At 45.9% G+C, this 23,730-nt stretch overlaps 1 protein-coding gene across 3 annotated transcripts in view; it reads right to left on the bottom strand.

Annotated features, from left to right (window-relative positions):
- The window catches only part of LOC135378596 (neprilysin-1-like), a 254,298-nt gene extending 230,958 nt beyond the window's left edge, over positions 1 to 23,340 (bottom strand). For all 3 annotated transcript variants that reach the window (XM_064611657.1, XM_064611659.1, XM_064611658.1), the window contains exons 1-3: positions 23,207 to 23,340; positions 22,442 to 22,553; positions 14,257 to 14,310 (exon numbers count right to left, since the gene is read on the bottom strand). In XM_064611657.1, the coding sequence (XP_064467727.1) occupies positions 14,257 to 14,310; positions 22,442 to 22,505 (118 nt within the window). In that variant the 5' untranslated portion in view covers positions 22,506 to 22,553; positions 23,207 to 23,340. The remainder of the gene's footprint in view (positions 1 to 14,256; positions 14,311 to 22,441; positions 22,554 to 23,206) is intronic.
- Positions 23,341 to 23,730: the final 390 nt, after the last annotated feature.

Here is a 23,730-nt window from a genome sequence, read left to right as displayed (position 1 = left end):
TTTAGGTGGGGGGAAAAGAACGCTACAGGGTGTCAGCGTCGTCGATATGCTGCTGCAAAACTGCTCCCACAGCGGTGCTAGACGCATGTACCGTGAGACGGCTTGAGGCGTCGTGCCGGGTGTGGACTAGTATAGCAGCGTCCGCGAGGGCCTGCTTGTTATCTGTAAAGGCCGCGTAAGCAGCCTGCGACCGAGGGACACCGGACGATGGCATCGGGTTGTTGCTGAGCAACTCCTGGAGACCGCTCAAAAGCTGCTGGAGGTGCTTCTCACGCTGTTCTTCGGCGGAGCTGAAGACGAGAAGATCATCTATGTAGGCGATGTAGGCGATCTATGTAGTCGAGGCCTCGGACAACTTCGCTGATAAAACGTTGAAACGTTTGAGCGGTTTTTTGAGAGTTTCTTAGTCCGAATGGTATTCGCACGTACTCAAACAACCCACAAGTCGCTGGAACTGTTGTCTTGGGTATATCATCAGGCTCCACCGGGATTTGGTGGTACGCCTTTACTAGATCTATCTTTGAAAACGTAGTGGCCCCGGCAAGGTGTTCCCCGAAGTGGTGGAGGTGCGGCAGCGGGTTTCTGTCGGGGATTGTTCTTGCATTAAGGGCGACGACGAAGAACATATTAACAGCCTGTGACCCCAAACTGCAACAGCTTCTAGCCACGCAAGACACTCACTGCTCACCGTTCATTCCCGTCAATTTGCGCTCGACAATTTGCGATCGACGATTTGCGCTCGCTATCTTCGAGTCGATGTACGGATTTTCCCATCCTGGCGTGCGCACTACCCACAAGCTCCTGACACAACGCTACGCCTGGCCGCGCATGAACAAGGATGTTCAGCGCTGGGTGAGGACCTGCAGCCCTTGTCAGCGGGCGAAGGTCGGCTGCCGCTATCCGACCCCACTTCAACCGTTTCTGCCACCTCGCGCCGGATGCGATCATGTCCATGTGGACATCGTCGGTTCCCTCCCATCACCTCAAGGATACAGTGTGTGGATCGATTTACGAGGTGGCCCGAATCAATCCCACTGACCGACATCAGCGTTCAATCAGTCACTGGAGCTTTTGTTGCATCATGGATCGCGCGGTTTGCATCTCCATCGTGACCACCGACCACGGACGGCAGTTTCAGTGCTCTCTGTTCACGGCTCTTACGCAGCTTCTCGGAACTCACCACATCCACACGACTGCCTACCACCCAGTGGCGAATGGGCTAGTCGAACGACTACACCGTCTGCTGAAGGTGGCACTCACTGCGCACGCGAATCCAGCACTCTGGAGCCAACACCTTTCCTTTGCACTGCTCGGCATCAGATCCCCCATAAAGAAAACATCAGCTGCAGTTCCGCGGAGTTGGTGTGCGGCTCCCCACTCCAACTCCCAGGTAATATTCTCACACCGAGCCCCCCCGGGCTCATATATCCCACGGTGCATATATTGAGAAGCTCCATGACTTCTTCCTCCAGTCCATCACCCCGGTTTCGCCGCGGATGCCGACACGGCGCACCGTTTTCGTCAGCCAGGACCTCAAAATGCTTCGCACATGTTCATCAGAACCGAACGCGCCAAGCCACCCCTTACACTACACTATTCTGGACCGTACCCAGTGCTCTGCCGCACCCCCAAGACCGTCGTCGTTGACCACACTGGCAAACACGACACGGCAGCCCTAGATCGCGTGAAGTCGGCGTACCTCTCCTCCGTCACCCCCTGTAACACCTACTCGCAGCTTCCCATTCCTTCACCTCAGTCAGCCACACCCCGAAGGACTGTGACATGGTCCCTTTCCTCCGACCGTCTCCAGCCGGGCGACGCTCTCGAGGGGGGCAGTGCCGTGTATGCCAAAGGGAGTCTGGCCATTAATGGAACATGCCTATACCTGGAGCTCCACCCACTTTTTTAGCTCTCTGGCCAATCACGAGCCAAAATACAGTTCGCTATTAACCCCAGGCTATCCAAGCTATATATTGCCTGTATTAACTGGGTGCCGACATTTTCGGGAAACTGGATTGGATTAGATTGAATAGGATATTTCCTGACGACCTAGCACCATAATGGATTTTGCGTCCACTTTTAACGGCGCCATCTGGATGGTGAGGGGCACGCCGGGAAGACGCGGAATAGCAGAAGGCAGAAGTAGCAGAAGCAGAAGTGCTTGCTAGCAGAACTGATTGGCCGCAGAACCGCTAGTTGGAACAGACTGCCGGTATTATACGTATTTTAACTATGAAACATAACAAGACTGAACCAAGAACGGGCAAAGGTGTGTATATGAGTAAAAGTATGTCATAAAATGAAAATTTTTGGCCATTTGTAGCGTTTTTCTCGCTATATCCTTGTGATCGCTGTCGTTACTAGGCCTAACAAGGACGACGAAACATATTATTTTCAGGTAAACATCGACACTGGAGCGTAATTTAAAGGTGATTTGCAAGATAATTGCAACAGAATGTACACTTACGGAATAAAATTGACGTAATTTGTGAAAAAAAATTGTCATGAAATCCTCGCTTCGCCGTTCCAAGCTACGCCGCCATTTTCGGGAAAATTTTGGTGTCATGGCGGCCCGCATAGAAAACAGCAGCCAATGAAAAACGCTCAATTTGATTGACACGTCGAGCCCCTTTTTTAGGCTCCTCCTAATGGCCAGACTCCCTTTGGCATACACGGCACTGGAGGGGGGAGCCCTGTAGCGCCCTCTGTGGACGCCACGAAGAAGACGACGACGAAATAAACGTGCATGCGTGTTGTCACCTGGCATGTGCACAGCACGGACCTATGTTCCTTGTTCTCTGCTAGGTGCCACAATGTGGGTTCTACCTTGCTGAAAAAAAGGGCGCTTCCGCATTCTTTGGTGACGGTGCAGGAAATTGATATATACGCGTAAGTGAATGTGTAGTGGCCCAGCTTAGTACGCAACCATTTGTCTGTCATTTGTCTGGCATTAAGCTGAGAGTCCATGCATATTACAACTCCTACTTAATATAGATGGCAAACAGGCGCTAGGCGCCGACGGTATCCCTAATGCTTCTTATTACGATATTTTGAGCGGTGCAGTGAGTACCTTCTCCTGATTTATAAAGTCCTAGTCGACTAGTGCCGTATCATGACATTGGAATCTAGCTAGGGTTACTCCTGTACATGAGACATGCGGTCGCACATACCCTGCAAATTATCGCACAACATCGCTGCTACCGGCATCCTGTAAACTGCTCTGTGCTGTAAATAAACTGTAAATAAGCAGACTGTTAATTACATTCCCTGACGATAACAAATTTTCTAGAACCTTTTAGCAGAGATTCCGAGCTGAGGCAATATCTAGGGTAAGGTGGGGCAAGATGCGAAATTACTTTTGCTCGACGCCGCCTCTCTCAGAGATGTATTGCTCCATGCACTTGAATCTTTACTCATAGGAGGCTCTGCATGTCTGCTTTACTGCACGTGACAATTGTCTGTGTTGGTGTTTGCGTTGAAGAGAAAAAAAAAAAGGTTACTTCTTCCTAGAATGTAAAGACCCACAGAAAAGGCGATATTTTCTGCACTCCTTTTTCGTGTCAGCTGTGCAGCAGCGTGTCGCAGGCTTCTGTCAATGTAAGTCCACCTCGTATTTCCACCTCGTAAGTCCACCACGCCTAGATATATGCAAAATATGGGCACTCTTGTTTATCCCGTGTCTAACTGAAAAATTAATGAATCCGATGCATTAATGATTGGGCATTGGGCAACACGCGACAACTTAATGTAATTTAAATTTAATGTAATTCAAATTTAATGTACTCGTAAACCGATGTCAACTATTGGGTGGCTTTATGCTTGTTCCTCAGAGATTTTTCTTTTATACTGCCGATGATTTTCAACAAATTTTCCTGTTTCTTAAGATATTTCCAGCAGCGCACTCAAAAGCGACCAACCAGCTACACATCACACTCGTGATCCCTTGTTCGCAAAGGACGGTGGCGCAAAATAACATCGAGTTCTGTGCGGTCTTAGAGCACATCATTTGGGCGGCGGGCTCAAGGGGGCTGTATAGGTGCTTGGATTGCAAAAACTAGTTTCTGTAGTTCATTACCACGGCGTGTCTCATCTTGTCCTACGCGAACTCGTCCGTCAATTCAGTTTCTGCCCTAGAAGAAACAACAGTCAGCAAATATGTGTACGCACGTGTATGCAGCGGTCCTCTATCGCCTCCAGTGATAAAAAGTGTAAGTTTATACCTGATGGCATAGAGGTATTTGATTTTCCCGTCATATTTGCTTTCACGAAATCCCGGGATTTTCCGGAAGAAATCCCGGGATTTCGGGACGTTCAAAATTGGCCAGGAACCCGGGATTTCGGGATTTCGGGATATCCCGTTTGACAACCCTACTCATGCACAAAACCGTGCCGTACCTCATAATTTATCATGTTCGCCGTATATGTTTCTTCAACCATGGGGTACAGTTTAAAAAAAGGGCCTCATGTTCATGCGTCCAGAAAAGGAAGTTAGACAGCTATTGGCTCTATCAAGCATTGCATCAACTGCATCAGAAAGACACTTTCATGCGGAATCCATACCCCAGTAAGTTTCCCATGAAGACCCCATGAAGTCTACTCTCTATTTCACGATATTTGAGGTGCTTCTTACTTGTAGCTTCTTTAGTTGCAATCTTTTTAACGCTGAGTATATATTCACGGAATATAATTTGATGTATGGTGTTTAACAGATTATCTGCAGAATAGAATACTGTTTTCTGTGATGCCTTGTCAGTGATTTCATCAGAATTATAACGGCTATAAGAGCTATATGTACGAAAAGTTGTGCACCACCTTCTCAATTACAAGATGTCTCTTATTTGTATGCAGAAACTTTTATTTTCTGACCACAGAAATTGTAAATAAAATACCTAATACGAGGGATGTTCAAGTCAAACCGGGACTTTCTGTCTCCTGAGTGTACAAATGGCTCGCACTTCTTTTTCGGGTACTTCTACTAATGGGGTGCTTCTTTTTCGTCATTTTCACACGCGACAGGCCTCCGCGTTCACCACGTAGTGGCCCAAAGTTTGTGCAAAACAGAAGACACGTGCTGGACATGATGGCGGACAGCGAGGTGAGCGCGCACATCGAACAGCGAATTGTCATCAAGTTTCACGTGAATGAAGGCATAAAGTCATCTGAAATTCACAGAACACTTCAGACTCAGTATGGCCACGATACACGTAGCTGCAGCAAAGCGTTTGAGTTGTGTAAACGTTTCCGATACGGCTGTACATCAGTGCAGGACGATTCCGGCCGGGGCGGCTCAGAGCCCAGTGTCAGGGTTCCTGAGAACATCCAACTTGTGGAGCGCCTGATCCTCAAGGACCGACGGATAACATGTCTCGAGCTGGCTCAAAAGACGGACCTTTCTGTTGGAACGTTGAACACTATCATTCATGAACACCTCCAGTTTCGGAAAGTTAGTGCCTGTTGGGTCCCGAGGCAGCTCTTCGTGTTTGACCGGCAGAGAAGACTGGAAATCTCCCAAGAGCTAAGGTACCGTTTCGACACTGAAGGACAGCCGTTCCTTGATCGGATCATCAAGTGCGATGAAACGTGGGTGCACCATTTCACTCCTGAGTCTAGACGCGCATCAAAACAATGGAAGCATCTGGGCTCACCAGCTCCCAAGAAGTTCCGAAGCATCCCGTCTGCAAGTAAAGTCATGGCCACGGTTTTCTGGGACAAGGCTGGCGTTGTTCATGTTGATTTTCTGCCTAGTGGTACCACCATTCATAATGCATATTACTGCCAGCTTCTCAGGATGTGCATAAGGCGCTGAAGCAAAAGTGGCACGGCCTTATCACCAAAGCAGTCATACTGCTACAGGATAATGCACGTCCGCATACCGCGCATCTCACGACACGCGCCTTACAGAAACTTGGCTGGAACTTGCTGCCACATCCCCCTTACAGCCAGACCTCGCCCCCGGCGATTTCCATCTCTTCGACCCACTGAAGGCGTTCCTTGGGGGCCGTCACTTCGGCTACGACGACGAAGTCAAGACTGGGGTCCGATCATGGCTGCTACGCACTGGTAAAGATTTCTACGCTGTTGGCATCCAAGCCTTCGTGAAACGCTGGGACAAGTGCATTAGTGCAGCTGGAGATTACGTTGAAAAATAAAACTAGTTTCTCGCCTGTAAGTTCATTTTACTTTTGCGAACAATGGAAAGTCCCGGTTTGACTTGAAGAGCCCTCGTAGGTTCATGTATCCTGTGTCTTTTACATCTGTCACAGAAAACACCGTCGTCAGTAGGATGTATACTTGGCAATGGGTGTACACTTACTCCAAGTAAGGAGTAAGTTATTGTACCTAGGGTGTACACAAAAAAGGAGTATAAATACACCAGTTTTGGGAGAGTATATGCCTGGAAATGGGTTTTAATATGCACTTGTGAATCAGCAAGCTACGGTATGTGCCAATTATGCCTTCCCCTCTCTAATGCTGTAGCCCTGAGGGTAAATAAATAAATAAAATAAATAAATAAATTATACAAACAAATATTTTAAGATTAACAGTGCCGACTTTAGTGATAGCTTGCGGATACCTCTTCATGAATTAAAAACTCAATGCTTTCGCTGGTCATGCCTAACATCTCCGCAATGGGTTTAGATACGTGCAAACAGAAAAACAATACAAGAAACACTCGAAATATGCCGGTCATCGAAAACGCCAACCAGCGGAGGGATTCGAACCATGCATCCCTCGATTATACACTCTTACCTGAGTTACTTCTATTGTTACTTTTAGACCCTTGTTACGTATATTTAGAAGTAACATCGGCTCAAAGGAAGAGGTAACACAGGAAATTGCGAATTTTAGAAGTAAATCCGGTCTCGAAGAGCTGGGGCAGAGGTAACCTGTGGGGAAAACCCCTGTCTTCCCCTGGTTACTTGTACGTGTTACTTCTAGTGGGAGTCCGTTACTTCTACGTCGTAATGCGTTCGCAAACAATCACAGCGGCTTTTGATCGCTTTTGGTCGCTTATCTGGCAAATGATTACAGTATCACACGAGAAGGGACACTACATCGCGTCCTCGTGTTTTGTCGGTTGCATCTTTTGAAATGTGACGCCTCTGTGGCTGACAAGTTAAATCACGCTCGTGGTTGTAGGTGTGTTGTGAACTGCTTTCAAATGACGTTTACAAACAAGGGCTTCTGGGGAGTGCCGAGAGGCAGGTGCAAATAGTGCGAGGACTGCAAGAAATACACAGTGGAGTCCGGCAGTCGTCATCTAAAATATGAATACTGTGCGCACAGCCCGGTTTCACATAACAGGATACGTGAAATAGGTAAGTGCGTATTTCATCATGATCGTTCTAAGTAGATTCGCTGTTGGTTCCTGTCGTATGGTAAGTCATACATGATATGCTGTCTGCGCATATGTAAGCTGTTGGTCGCAGTGTCAACGCTCGTCCTTAGCGCATTCTGCTTTCTCTTGCCAGCTTTGCTCTCTACATCGACTTTACTTTGTATCTCTCCGTGTCGCCTTCTTGTCCCAGCATCCTTCATACGCTGAAAGGTATATGATACCTATAGATCCATTTTGACCTTGGGTTTTGTGTAATGAAATTTAACTACGAGCAAATTGTTTCCATTCAGCGTTGAAGAAGAGTGATAAGCGCTATAGTCTGTGTGTCGTAGCAATTACAACGAAGAGAAACTGAATTTTTCGTAGTACATTGTTCTGAGAAGTATTTAGTTATCGTGGGGTTATATTTTTCATTTCGTTTTTTTTTTTATCTGACGGACTTAATCGATTTTGGTGTGTGGGCTAATTGCTAAAAAACTAGAGCTTATAGTCGACTCACTAATGAAACGATGCGCGATATGGAATTCCTCATGAATAGGCAACTGATTGACCACTACAGTAATTTTGTGATTGCGTTTCTTTATGCCCAGGTGTGCGTGTGTGGGCGATTAGTATTTTCTTTACTTCTTGATACGGCTTGATTTTGATTTGTTCAGGGTCGTGTTGTCAATGACAGGTTATTTCGTCGTCTTACTGGCTGGTTGATGAATTAACTCAGCCATTTTCTGGCTGATTGCCTTCCTAAATTTCATTGACTCCGTGGTGAATGGGTCGACTGATGACTTGAGCCACTGTGATTGCTCGATGTGGTTAATTGACCGGAATGGTTGCCCACATTGATGCCTTAATTGGTTGTTATCAGTGGTTTGCTAGTACAACGGACCACTAGATAGCATCTCGCGAATTATGCCAATGAAGAAAGTCAAGACAATCAATCAGTCAATAACACCGACTAGTCAATAAACTGTTAAAAAATAAGAAATCGATCGCTGCTGCTACTGAATTACATTCAGATGAATTTATCTACCAGGCAACCTAAATCCCCATCTCGATGAGTCAGGCAGTGGAGGAGCGGGTGGGCTGGTGGTAATTAATATGTCAAAGGCCTGCAAACTAATGTCGACTGATTTCCCTCAGGTGGTGAAGAACATGTTCAGGACGTGAACTTGCAGCCACAGGAGGAAACAGGGCATAGCTGTGACGTTTTCCATGGTATTTATTTTCTTACATATAACGACCTGCCATCCACAAAATATTTTGCCATCTGCGTTTGTTGGAAGTTAACATTTCAGTACTCTCTTCTTTTTATGTGCATGTACCGCTGGCCTCACAATTATGCTGCATTACACCTTGCCTTGAGGAAGTTCAATGTGAACTCCATACTGTGGCTGGTTTCATCCCTGCCGCTACATGTACAAATATGGAAGCTCGTGAATTGGAAAATCCCCCGTTTTCGGCAAACGACGCTACGATACCGAACACCGAGTCTTCCAACATATCAGGTATTTAAATTTTTTGCATTCATTACTCGTGCTTGCACAAGTGTAATTAAGATCTGCTTTTGCTATTAATGATGTACCCAAACAACGTGAGAACGATAAATAAGGAGTGCCCATTCCATTTTAGATATTTATGGTGGTGAAAGCGGCACCGTCCCCACAGCAACAAGCAAGAAAGAGGACAAGGTCCGTATGCATGCATGCCGCCCCTGCAATTTTACAACACAATATTTCACGCGATTCTGTGAACACATCAAAGCCCCTTTGGAGCTGTGTTCATTCTACGTAGTCTCACATATGCCACCACATTGAGAAACGATATCTTCGTTATCTTACGTTGCCAATGCTGGGTTGTGTTTTCCTGGTATTAACAATAAAATACGTGCCCAGGAAAGCCCATGGTCATTGTATTTTGGTATGTCACCCGTGTCGTGTTTCGTGTGTGCCTGCATGCAATTTGCTGCATGCATGCACGGACGCGAGGAACGGGCGGGTGCAGCCCCGGAGCCCCGGGAACGGTGTTACTTCTAAATACACGATGCATCTGGTTACTTTTAGAGAGGTAACCCCGGCAGGGGTAACGCTGTACCCATCTAGTGTACAGGTAACAATATTGCAATTTTTTTACCTTTACTAGAAGTAACCGGGCTAAGAGTGTAGGTCGAGCGCTGTGACCAATCGGACCACGCTGGCATCCGCTTTCCGATTACTTGCCCAGGGGCCTCATTTTACTCGCACTCACTGACACGCATCCACTCTCACATTCTCTGCAACTAAATCTGCTAGTTCAAAAACAGTCAAGGAGACCGCGATGAGGGATTCACAAACGTAACATTAAAGCCTTAGCGGCAACTAAGGTTCCCGAGCAGCACGCAAATATTGGTCCAATATTGGACCCATATGGGATGCCAAGATCACCAATATTGGTCCAATATGGGCTCCCTATAATGGACCAATATGGGGAGTGCAACCACGTTCCATATTGGACCAATATGGGCTGCCCATATTGGCAAGGCCATTTTGCCCGTATTGCATCAACATTTCCGTGATAACGCCAACGGGGAGTTCGTGTAATAGTAAAGCATTCGCCCGTCTCATATCTACCGCTCATATTACTTCTCTCTTCTTTTCGCTTTTTTCATTTCTGCAGTTTTTCTTATTCATCGATGTTGCATAGCATTACAAAAACAACACTGCATCGCTCTAAAAACGAAGAAGAGGTGCTATGCCCGTCTTGCTGAAGGACCCAGACAGTCGTATATCGTAGGATCGGACAAGCGAAAGCTTGATCACATCACACAAAAGAATAGGTCATCACACAAAGGAATAGGACATCACACAAAAGAATCTAAAAAATGGTACTGCCCTCGCCCTAAAACCGAAGAGCAGGATCAAGTAGTGCTATGCAAGCGGTCCAACGGAACTGCCAGTGCCAAATATCCCTCAGAAGCCTTCGTTGGGATCGCAATAGTATATGAAACATATATAATACCAACCCGATCCTAGAGTACAAGTGAGTGAGACACATTCGTGACGGTGACGGACATCGCCTCAGCAACACACACTGCCTGCAGTAACTTAAAAGCGCCTAGCCTTACAGAAGAGGCATCTCTTCCTATCAAACACTGTCTTTTTTACTTGACTTCCCGCAATTCCGTTGTCATTAGAGGAATCATCGACATTTTAGCCTGTATGAAACGTCCGATCTGAGTGTCGCGCATACGAATTAGTTGTAGGGCGCCTGATTTCTCTCGAACGACCACGCTCTATGTCGGTTCGGCCGATTGGCATTGGCATCGCAAAGCAAGATGGCGGCTGTTTGCAGCAACCGGAAGGTTGCTACGTATGTTGAGTGTCTCGAACAACCTGTATCGTGTGCTGGAAGTCGTTGGATGTAACGACATATTGAATTGAGAATTTCACACACTTCAACGTCCAATCTTGCTTGTGCTGCTTGAGCATTTATACAGCACGGGTACGTACCATTTTGTGCATTTTCAGTCAGTATGGGGTGTACACGCTCAGTATGGGCCCATATTGCCAGGATTTTCCTCATATTTGCTCAAACTGAGCAATACAGGTCCAATACAGGACTCGTATCGCAAATGACCAGCCAATATTGGTCGAATATTGTGTGCCGCTATGGACGAGACTTTCGTGCAAGAGGCTGCGCTTCTTCAGGTTTTACAACCTGGAGAAGTGTAACTTCTTCCACGAACTCATGCTTTACATGAATGCAAGAGAAGCGCCTCGAATCGAGTAGAAACCTGAATGAAGACCATGCGCCATTTACACGGATGCGCATCGAGTTTGGCCGGAAACTAGCACCCGGCGGTTTTACATTGAAAACATACAGAGATTCTTCGAAGTTACGTTTTTCTTGTTTCTCGTCCGGGAAGTGTACCCCGAAGTCACCCGAATTTCTTATTATTCCTACTCGCAGATACAGTCAGAGTTCGTAACTTCGTAACTTAGTAACTTCGTAACTAAGTTCGTAACTCGTTGTACGTAACTCGTTACCCAGTAACCAGTTACATTTTTGGTAACGAAGTAACGACCTAGTTACTTTTCTAAAAAATGTCACTAATAACCTATTCAGTTACAGAAATCGGTAACTCGTTACTCACGTTACTCGTTCCTTTCTTTCGTTTACGCACGAATTCAACATGGACGGCATTTTCAATCAGTATGTGGTAATTCCTGGAATTCCGTACGCGTCTAACACATGGTGACCTGACCTGAATGTTCAGCTCCTGGGAGCCTCTGGTCGACAGTCATTCTTTTGTCGAGTCCTAAGGTGACCGGCATGAGGAATGCCGCAACGCTTTCCGGTCATGTCATTGATCATAAATGCATCATTGGAAGAAGACCCAGTATTATTTCTTTTGTGTGCGTGTGTGTGTGTTACCTCCTAGCTGATGCCAATGGATATACTAGAGTAACTAAACTCGCCTAAACTCGGATCCTGAGATGGCATTGTCATTCTCTGCCTCTGCTTATAGCAGCGTATCCCGGGAAGAAACCTTAGTCTGTATTTCCTCTCTCACCTCCACACTTGTGGACTCCAGTGAGGATCACTCGTTGGATTATAAGATGGCACAGATGATAATAACGGCAGTGTGGCCCGGATTGGACGAGGTATTCAGGGTGAGGGCGGCAGAAGATGACTGGAATGTAGTATTTAGTTGTTCTTTGCCGACCCCAACCAAAATGACTCTATGCATCCCACGTGTCGTATTCGAATTTGAGGAAGCCTGCTCAGGTAAGCGTCTTCAATATTCTTGTTAGCTGTACCAGTTACCGTATGGAGGATTATGCGTTAAATAAAGGCACTATTTTTCACTAATCAATCAAATACCTCGCGGAACCAATACCGTGGCAGTGAGGACGATGTCCGAGAAATTTGGCTGATTTGATGGTTCACAACGAGTGGATACGATTATTAAGAAAAAGAAAGAAAGGAACGTTTAGCCACGCAAAGAGCCATCTCATACAACGGCTTATAGACGTTGGTACAGCGGTGGTCAATTCACATAAACGCACAATCGCGCAGACGTCGTGTAACCTCCTAACAGTGGCGCAAAAATAAGCGCACAAAAGCAGCTGTTAAGCATTAATTTACAGAACAAAAAACAAAACAAAAACAAAGACAGGAAAATCAGCCTCGCTACTAGACTGGCGCGTCCTATTTCCAATACATACATAGAACAAAAGTGGCTGTATTTGATGCAGCGAAGTATTTCCACAGCAATTTTCCAGTCTTGCCACGCAGCGGCTCTCTCGAGGACGCGCACTAAAGGTAACTGATGCCCATTTCGAGTACTAACTATTCTTCAAAGCGAATTTCATGTAAATGGTCGGGCCAAATAAAACGCGTGTCAAATTTGATTTTGGCATGGTTGTGGCTCTGTAATAGCATGGTAATGTAAGAGTAGTTCCTTACTGTCGAGTAACGGAAACGCGTTCCCTTTGCTTCTTTAGTTACGCATAACGTATTTAGTTCCTTTTTTTTCGTGGTAGTGAGTAACGGTATTTAGTTCTTTTTTTTTCGATAACGTGTACAAGTCTGCGATACTGCCCGTCATCCTGGACTGTCCAGCAGCAAACGCCTTCCCGTAATCCCCCTTTGTTTTCGATGCGCATCTTCTGTCTCATGCACACTTGCAATCCGCATCTGCAGTCTCGATCCACGTGTGCCTGACGAATTCAATAAGATGCGCTACCCTAGCGATCTGACCAGTTTACATGAACGCATTCAATGTGACAAGTCGAATCGATGGACTTCTGTCGCATTCACGAAACCGCGGTTTTACGCCTACGATCACGGGATTGCGTTCGTATATCTAAATGTGAGAAGTTCGTACAACTAGATATAAACGACTTTTAGGATGATTCAGTTATTCTTTAAATTTCCTTTTAAAATACCCCTTTTTTTGTGAGGGTCCGAGGAATCCGCCCTGTCTTCCCCATTAAACTTGGCGCTTCCAGTGTAATGCCTCGCCTGGCATGTGTGCGTGCGTGTGGGATCCATCCATTTGATTTCTATCACACTCACATCATAACTTGCATGTGATAATGTAGGGTATCGCAACTCCTGCAGGGAAACCTGTAGGGGACCTCATGTCATCATCATATGTCAGCTGTTGTTGTTGCAATCCTTTTTTACTTAATCGATACTAATTATAACGAATCAATGGCGAAGTAGGTCAACGGCTCAAGTATCGAAAAGATCAATCCCTAATTCAAACCACAATAGTACTATCCGCCAGTGTACGCACGGAATAAGTGCACTTTCAGATACGACGCTTTGCAGATTACCATTTCTTACAAAGGTACACCCTACCGCTTTAAAGGCGTTGCGACACTTTCTCTGATGTGTTGAAGCATAATATATATGCATCGTACTCATTATGAGAACACCGTGGAAAGAAGAATTTTTCCTTTCGTTAGATTGGTTCGGCAAATAGGCGCAACCACAAAACGACGACCCACGGTGTGACCTCACGGACCCCTCTCCCCCATTTGGCTTGGGAGACGCGCGTCTTTCCTCGCTGCTCCTGCGTGACGTCACCAATGTCGTTTCTTCGGGGCCGTTTTTCTCCGTACCTGCTCATGTCATGGACCTGAAAACTTGAATATGGGATGATGTCGGGTGATAGAATAGTTTTTCGTATTTATCTGGGAAAGCCGGAAACCAACTGTCACGACACCTTTAATTCCGTAAGGAGCCTGGCACTGACACAAAGCTAGTGTCGCGTATATTAATCCCGAACATATGGTCGAAAGTCCCAAGCTAATGGGAGGTAGATGAACGGTTCACGCGACGAATTCCGCTACCCGTGCACTCGAAGTAGAATACACTGAGTACTGCTCCGTTCTATAGCGCTCTCAGTAATATAGATCAAAATCTCGACTCACCTCTTCGGTGGCAGACTTCACTTGTGCACACTTGGCGGTCGGCTTCCGAGTCCCCTAAGAGAAACCGCAGGTTTCTTTTAATTTTATTAGTGAACCTCACAATCAGTTGTAAATCAAAGTGTTCTTGGGAAAAGCAACTGCCTCGCTGAAATGATGCAGTATGTAAAATCAGAATTGGAGATACTATCACTTTTATTATTACTTACAGTTTATATATACAGGGTGCCTCTTTTATTTTTCGATACAGATTTGTCATGAAAACTATAAGGGCTATAGGCATCCTGTTTTCACTTCTATTATCTTTGGGCTGGCGGACGTTCTTGGCTATCTGTTGCTCAACCGTCGAACGACTAATTACCAAAAATCGTGAATTCACTTTTTGATCATAAAAGCTACGAAGCAGTCCCAATTGAGAACATCTGTTCCCTTTGGTCACCTGATATCGTAGCCGTTTTCAGAACAAAAATCCGTTCGATAGATCGTCCGCAAAAAGGAACAGCATTTTTTACATTATTTTGTTCATTGTGCTTCTTCGGAGCCGCGTCTTTCCTTCACCCCCGACGTGAGAGGTGAAACAGTATCGCCTCTTGCATCCTGGAAAAATATTAAAAGAAAACATAAAATGCAACCCAAGACAAGGCAGTTCCGATAGCGTCGTCCGATACATTTGTTTTTGTTTTGTTTCTGCAAGTTAAAGCTCGTGTTGGATGAATAAGGCGGCACTGTGCTGCTTCAATCTGTCAGATTTTGGTAAAGGAAGGACGCGTCTGTGAAGATGCGCAATGAACAAAATAAAGGAAAAATGGAGTTGTTCCACGAATCTTTTGCGGACGATCTATCGCACGGATTTTTGTTCTGAACACGGCTACGATATCAGGTGACTGATGGGAGCAGATGTTCTCATTGGGACAACTTCGTAGCTCTTATAATTAAAAAAGTTACTTAACGGTTTATAGGTAATTAGTCATTTGACGGTTGAGCAACAGATGGCCAAGAGTGTCCGCCGGCCCAGAGATGATAGAAGTGATACAGGGTGTCTGTAGCCCTTATAGTGTTCTTATGAAAACTCTGAATCGAAAAAAAGACGCCCTGTACACATAAACGTAAAAAATATACATATTATATTTTATAGTTATATCAGACTATAGTTTATCAGTATGGGATCTATGGCATGGTAGGTCGTGGCAAAAGAACAAATTTGAATTACAGAAACCAGTTGGTGCACGTACTGTAGAAAGCGCTGTGTGTACTGTGCAGTGGTATGATTGTTGCGCCGCTTGCGCATACTTGCGCCGCACGAAAGGTCCTGCTACATCCTGCTACATAAAGCCAGAATCTTTAACTTCCTGCGCCATTTTGCGCCCATTCCGATTTTGTCCTCATTTTGAACAACAGAAATACAAAGACAGAAGTCTTGGGAGTACTGGCTTATTTATGACCGCCAGCTAAACAAGTGGCTTGGTCGACTATCCAGTCATTTCATGCCATGCTAAGCCATCTGTATGATCCAATGCGAGTCAGGCACTCTTTCGGGTGTTGCGGTCACATGGTTACGGTTGTGCTTGTGGTGATACGACCTCTAGGCGCGCTGAAACACCTATTACGGTACTTACATGGCTTTGGCGTTGACGATTTTATTGTAACGTGACCTTCCTAACTGATATTACAGCCGAACACCCCTGGAGAGAGTCGCCTTCGTGAATATGTATCGTGCATCTCTTGGTCGTGCATTCTTTTGACACGGCCTGGCGGGCACGACGAACTTCTTTTCGAGGGCTTACAGCAACTTAGTATTTGAACTTGTCGCACCAAAGGATTTCGCACGGAATGATCTTCTGTGTGGGCTGCTGAAGTTTAAAAGCCATATCCTTGAGTAAAGTTTAGAGATAGATCTAGGTCGCACCCATACACATATTGTTTAGGACTGCTGTGTGTAAAAAAATGCGTACTCAATTCATGACATTCTGCAGAGCATTATTCGTTAGACCATATTGTTTTCGTCGATATCTGAAAACGAATTCAAAGGCGAATTCAAAGGTGATCACGTGCTTTACAGTGGGACTTTGTCCTTAAATCCACTTTTAGTATCCTAATTCTTCCTGATAAAAAGAACACTGAAAATGCTAGAAGAACTTCATGTCATGCCGAGGATTTCATTGCAAACGGTATGAAGCCAACAACGCTTGGAGACATAGTGTGCATGGAGACCCTCGTATCACACAGCAGAGCCAAGCTTGTAGCAGCCCTGTCAAGTCTAAAAATGAACATAAAGGCATTGTGTATCAGAACTAGACACCTTATAACCTCCTCGGCACATCATTGCTAAACGTTTATTGTTGCTTTAAGTAGAGTTTCTATATTAAACGTCACTTTAATAACGTGTGAATAAACGTTTCGTGAAACATTAATTTCACTGCACTTTTGTTCGTTTTGTTGGTTGGTTCACTGTCTCAACATCTGCACTGCAAGCAATTGAAAATTCTGGCATCCAAGGCTCATCCGCACCGTTGGTTATGGATGTGTTCATGGCTTACAAACTTGTCTACGGAGCATGGCACAGGCTGGTTCTGCAATGGGCTCCAGCCCATTGCATTGTCGAGGGGAATGAACAGGCCGACAGCGCCGCAGAAGCAGCTCTCTCGTCTCGGAGACGGACGCGTAGACGGCTGCTGAGAGGAAGTCGTCGGTCCGTACTTCAACGCGTCGTGACTCCTCGGCCTGCCTCACCTCACCTTTGGCTACCTCAGTGTTTATTAGCGGTTGTCAATGCAAACTCTCAAGACAATTTATCGACTTTTCATTTACGTTCTGTCTATTTGCTGCTGTTGATACGCTGCCTGTAGGGTACATATTAGTCTTTTATTTATGTTCTGTGTATTGTGTGCTGCGCATATTCTGCCTATGGGCTAAATATTGGTTACCTACGTATGTTCTGCCTATTGTGTGTTGTACAGACCTTGCTTATGTGCTACATATCGCTTTACTTATGTGTTGACTGTTCCGTGATGTGCACAGGACGTCTATCAAGACTGTCTCACGAGTTTCTAAGTATTAGCAAACGTGGCCGAAGCTATTTGGCTGCACGCAGCACATGGAAGTCCCAAATGTCCCAAACGTCTACCAAACCAAACGTATTGCGACGTTTGTCCCAAACGTCCCAAACGTCAACCAAAAGGTATTGCGACGTTTGAAACTTACAATACATATAACTCTTCTACAGACTCGAGCCAAGTTCAATGAAGAAACAGTAGCAATACCAGCTGCCATGGCATAGTGGTTAGGACGGCCGCCTTCCATGCCGAGGGTCGTGGGGCGAGTATTGTACTATTTTTTGTCGCGAAAAACCCTTTTGTAGCGAGAAGTTGGAATTCGCAATATTTTAGCAGATAATTCCGCGATTTCTGCCCCGGAAAGCCAGGGGGCTTAATCGTTTCACACGGTCAACTTAAGGCACGAGACAGCTCAACGAGTCGTTCAGGCTAACGAAACAAGCAACTTTATCGACGCTTTGCGTGGTCGCAATCTGTGCTCCTCGTGAAGCTTCTTCTTTGTGGTTATTTTGCACGTTGCGAGCGCTCACGTTATGTGATGTCACCGCCCTGAGCGAAGAGCAGGTGGTGGTGGTGGTGGTGGTGATAGGGCTTGCCGTTGTCGGCCTCACGTATGTGGGCAACGTCACGACTCACGCCCTGGGGGAATGTGCGTCCTGGGCCGACTTCCAAGGGAACTGTGCCGACATATGTCTGAAAGCGTCTGAGGAAAACCCAGCGAAGAGCAGGCTGGCAGCGAGGCTGCATCTTCTCTGTCCAATAGGACTGTTTCATTTGTTCCGATAGCTCGCATTCTCGTGCTCTAATACATGCTCATTGCGTTCCAATGTTCGTTCCCAGGCTCGTTCGTCATCTTCTTTTTCTTCCCGCCTCAATATATAGCTCGCTAGTCGTGACTTGTCTAGTCTACCCACTAGCAGTGACTTGCATTTCTGCTCATTCAGGAGCACATACTCGTTGTACTCGCCTTGCTTTGCTACCCATGCTTGAATACGCTGTTGAATCCGTGGATTTCGGACGACAATCGCTTCGCTTTCAAGTATTATTCTCGGGTGTTTTTACGAACGAATCAGGGGCATGGGCACCGCGAATGGGATATGATCTCAGCTCCCAAGTGTTCCGCGGATGTCGCTGTTCTGCCTTCTCAGGAAACTTTCCTTCCTCGGAGTTTTAATATTTTAGCTCCTCGTCATTTAGACCGCAGTGGTTAGTACTCGACGCAGAAAATATGCGAAAAGACTACTCCCGCCATTTTGAATGGCACTAACAATTGTAGTACTCCTGCACCCCAGAGCATGCTTGCTTCATGCACTGCTCCCTATTTTTGACGGATATGTGGTCAGTTGTATCATAGCGCTTTTGCTTTCCAGTTACCGAAAGCTCTTTCTGGCGAGGCTCCGACTAGAAGTTCTTCATCCCTGGACCATCCAGTGATCGACCGATTGACCCTATAGGGTTCACGTTGGTTCCCATAAATTCAATCTACACCTGAGAAGCACGTACAATGCGTCCTTTTCAACCAGACATTGAACACTAACGTTTAGGGCAATGCCACACTTCACACCGGTGTTCCACAGAGACTAGATACTCCCCCCAAGCTCCTGCATCTTAAATACTTTTGGGAGTACCTTAGTATCTCATTACCATTGTTATCGGATATTTTTATATAATGAAAAGGTTAGCATTTACTGCCTAACTTCGCTAACTTTTTTTTTATTGCCAGTTTGGAGAAGTGCCCTCGGTTTAGTGGGTGCACGCCGTATTGGCATATGATGGGCAGTTATAGGATTGCCGCGTTTCGCCACTAAAACATGCCGGCTAAGTGAGACCAAAAGCAAGAGGAACAGACGATTGAGCGACAGAAATGTAGAAAGTAAAGCTGCCTATCGAGAGATCCGTGGTTCAATCCCCGGCCCTCCACGGGCTTTCAACGACTGCCAAACTGCAATAAGGATAATAGGAAACGATGAGAGTGAGTTCAGCAAGAGGTAAGTGGCGCGCATTGAGGACCATACCGAAAAAAACCTGCTGCTCCGTTTGGACATTCAGTTCGTTTGTTCGTGTTGCAATGTGCACATTGCCGCCGCAGCGTGTCCGCCTGCTGATGATGATCCCAAGATCGCGGGTTCAAACCCGGCCGAGGACTGTGGCAACTTGGTGGAAGGGCAGAAGTTGCTCAGACACGACGTCTTCCGCGTTAAATGTGGTGTACCGTGTGTCGAGATATCGGCGCATGTTATAGAACCTCCAGGTGTGCAAAATTAATCCGCAGACCCGACCACTGTGACTTCGCTCATAATCACAGTTGTCTCGCGACGTAAAGCCACGAATTATTACCAATGTCCATGGAGAACAAGACTAACGATGTACTACACAGGGAAAGTACAACCAGAAATAATTTACTTTTAAAGATGCACCTTGCGTGCTTCTTGAAGGAACATCATCTCAGTTTAAATGCCGCCGGGACGCTGCCGGTACTGCCTCTCGACCAGCAGCTGGTACAACAAATAATGGGCAGTGCTGGTTGCATGCCACCCTTGGCTGAAAATCATGCGTGTCCGGTACGTGTAAGCTGCGATCTGTCAAGACAGTACTCTTACAGTAATGAACAACTTTATGAGCATATAATACTGTACTCGAGCACTGTTTACTATGTAGGACTCTACTCAGTAACTTCAGCACCTGGGGCTCTGTTTCTTTTTTTTTCTTTTTCGCAACCCTGCTTGGTGGCGCATAAGTGCTAGCTACATTGCCCAGCATCCTGCCTGTTGTTGGTGCTGCATTTGTTTCATGAGTCGACATTTTAAGAACGTCTGCCAATATATGATTACGCTCCCTCTCAGGAGAACCCACCGACAACACCTAATCAGGACAGTCACATTTGAACGGGGGTGACTCTCCAGTTTATTTATTTATTTATTTATATACCCTCAGGCCGTTGGCGTGAGAGAGGGAAGTGGTGGTTGAAGTAAACCGGTTACACCAAGCAGAAAAAGCTGAATATAAAGTATAACAATTTGTTACGTTTATAACTTCGACATTCTTCGCTGTTTTCTTCGTCGATAACAATTATATCAGAATAACAATGTTGATTACAATGTTACATAATCACTAATGACACTTTTGAACTGAGCGATTGGCGAAATTGATGTCAGTGAACAGGGGATGTCGTTCCAGTCGATGGCGGTACGATAGAAAAAGGAGTCAGCACGAGATTTGGTTGAATAAAATGGAATGTGTACTTTTTGACGATGGTCAGCGCGATTTCATGTGTATGTAGGTGTAAATATAACGCGGTTATCGCGAGCGATCGTTATGATAGCACACTTGTGAAATAGGTACAGACGGAAAATTTTTCGCCGCAAAGCCGGGCTAGTAAGTTGCAAGTTATGGTTCATAGAAGTTACACTGGCTGTGCTTTGGTAGTTGCCGAAGATGAAGCGTGCAGCCCTGTTCTGAATGGTTTCAGTCGCTGACGCGAACAGGAACTCCTGAACTCGGGTCCCAGACCGAAACTGCATACTCAAGCTTCAGGCGAAGAGTAGACGTACACAGGGCTACTCTGAGATGCTGAGGTGCCTGATGAAAGGAGCGTCTAACATATCCCAAAGTACGGTTAGCGTTGGTGATAGTATGCTCAATATGTGTTTTGCAAGAGAAGTCTGATGAGATAAGAACTCCTACGTATTTGTAGGAAAGAACCAAATCTATCGTAGTGTTATCAATAGTGTATGGCTGGCAGTATCCACAGGTCCGTGTTATTCTCATGTGGGGAATGTGGGGTACTTTGGCTATTGCAGTGCGAGAAAATACAAGAAAACACATTATTAAACACCTGGGCACAGTCGGCAGGAGGGATGGGCTCGTCAGATGAATCGGTTAGTGTTATGCTGGATTTGCACTTCTGACAGCTATTCACAGTATTCCAGAACTGTTTCTGATTATTTTTAAGCATGCCTGGAAGTGAAATGACAAAAAAAATGGTCTTCGCTCCTTTGTTGGTATCTTTGTACTGGGAAGCAGCTACATGGTATCTACTCCACTTGATTGCACTTTGGGATAATTTTGCCGCTCTGAAAGGTCGTTTTTTCTTGTTACATAGTCGTTGTCTAACCTTTGAGTTAGAATGCATGTATACCAGGGGAATGTATTTGTGGATGAGTTACAGCACTTTAGCTTTGAATAGTGACCGGTTATGTTCAACAGAGTGACAAATGAAACCTGTGACAGCCCGTGTGCCTAGGACACACTGAGCTCATCGTTAATATTTGTGAAGTTCGCTCTGTTGTCATTCGTGATCGGCTTCTTCTTTGTCACGCGTCTCTGTATTGGAATAGGCGATTACATATATTGCCCTTGTGCTCCGCACGAGGGCCCTCCGTCGCCCAAGTCACGCGCATCGCGCATTGCGTCGTGGGAAATGGTTTGCATTCGTGCTTGCCTGCCTGTTGCTCGAAGGAAGGAGGGAAAACCGAAACCGTTTGCGCTCTTCTTCCTCTGTCTGACTCATGAAAACTAAATCCCAAGGTGCAGTGGGGCATTCGCAACACGGCGCTCTCTGGCGGGCCATCCATGCAATTTCAGATATTGTTCTTGTGCTCCGCACGAGGGCCCTCCGTCGCCCAAGTCACGCGCATCGCGCAATGCGTCGTGGAAAATGGTTTGCATTCGTGCTTGCCTGCCTGTTGCTCGAAGGAAGGAGGGAAAACCGAAACGGTTTGCGCTCTTCTTCTTCTGTCTGACTCATGAAAACTAAATCCCAAGGTGCAGTGGGGCATTCGCAACACGGCGCTCTCTGGCGGGCCATCCATGCAATTTCTGAAATCCTCTATTGGAATGTTGGAATTGGACAGTTTCCGTATGGAAGGCGATCAGCTCAGGCTGTGAGTTAGAAGCAGGTGCGTTTGCGGAACTTATGGGCCGTAAAACATTTTCGGTATCTCATCAATTTACTTGCTTTGCAGTCATCGTGCGTCATGCCCCCTGAATAGCTTGTAACACAATGTTTTCGGTTGCTCAGCAACAGTTTGCTACATCTCTGTTCCTCCAGAGGCTACGCGGCTGAATGACGCAGTTCAAGTCAAACCGTCTCTATAGGACGCATTAAGAAACGCAAAGAAATATCAAGTATTCACCTGTAGGCTTTCCTTCATACGGCAATGGCACAGTAAGAAGTATGACTGCGAGCCAAATGGACATGGTAAACAGGTATTTTGCCAGCAGAAGCAAGCTGAATTCCTCTGTGTTCTGAAAATGTATCACAGTGAGGCATTAAAAAAATGCCAATCACTTCGAGGCTGATTATTGATGTAATCTTTTATAAACGCTTAAACACAGGGCCAAAGCATTGCGCGAGGAATAAGGAAACGCATACATAGGGTTCTTCGTTTTCGTGTGGCATGATTTTTCAAATTCGGTGGATAAAAAACGGGCGCTATCTACACACGAGAACTCGGGGAGAAATCGGGCTCTACGATCCCAGTTTGATAGGTCATGGTTGAATATTAGGCTGAAACGAAAGGCATATGCAACAAGCGATTGCTGTGCCACTTGCACGATAAACAGGAATCTTTACGTTTCCGCTCGGAACTGGGGCTGTGAAGGCCCGCGGTATTCAAACACTTGCCCGGGCTCCACGAAAGGTCGTCTTTTTTCTCATCCAGCAGGGGATTATAAACGAAGGACAAATAGGTTGGCACAAACAGCTCTCTCTGCTGATATTATGATTCAGTTTTCCGATGGTTTACCTAGAAAGACAAGTAGACGGACCGCACGGGCATCGGGTAGATATCGTGTTTGACCCGAATTCTTGAAAACTTGTTCGGGAAGGAACTATCGTGAAAAATCGGTTTAACCCTACGTATACAGTGAGGCATCCTTCGAAAATATCCGACACTTACCCCGATAGGAAATATCGATGGATATCAGCCGTGGAGCTCAAACCTGGGATCTCGCTCGTTGTAGTAGGAAGCTACAACTAACAACCTGAGACTCGCTCACGCGTGATGTGCGTGTGTGTGAAACTCACGCGTGATGTACACTTTATTCGGTGTTGCAAATGTGTCAATAGTGCATAGCAGATATTTACGGCATGGCTCGGGGTGTCAGATTGTGCTGACGGTCTGCGTACATCGACCTATGTGCCACGTATTCTTTGCACATCGCTCTCCGATGAAGAGTACGGGAATACAAAGTTTGCGCTAGATATTATGTGTACTTCCTTCCTGAGTTCTTCCTTCGACGAGATGAGATATAAATATCCAGAGACCGGGATATTCTTTGATTTCGCTGCTGGGCCGCGTTCGGGAACACAACAATTACACTATATTTTCGGTCATTTTAAATGGGTGGTGTGATCAAGCAATGTGACATTCTACACCATTATCGGTGTAGGGTCTTCGCACGTTGTGGCTGTAACTGTTCT

This window comes from Ornithodoros turicata, chromosome 1, assembly GCF_037126465.1.
Source record: "Ornithodoros turicata isolate Travis chromosome 1, ASM3712646v1, whole genome shotgun sequence".
Classification (NCBI taxonomy): Eukaryota; Metazoa; Arthropoda; class Arachnida; order Ixodida; family Argasidae; genus Ornithodoros; species Ornithodoros turicata.
This window is presented reverse-complemented; position numbering and strand designations above follow the sequence as displayed.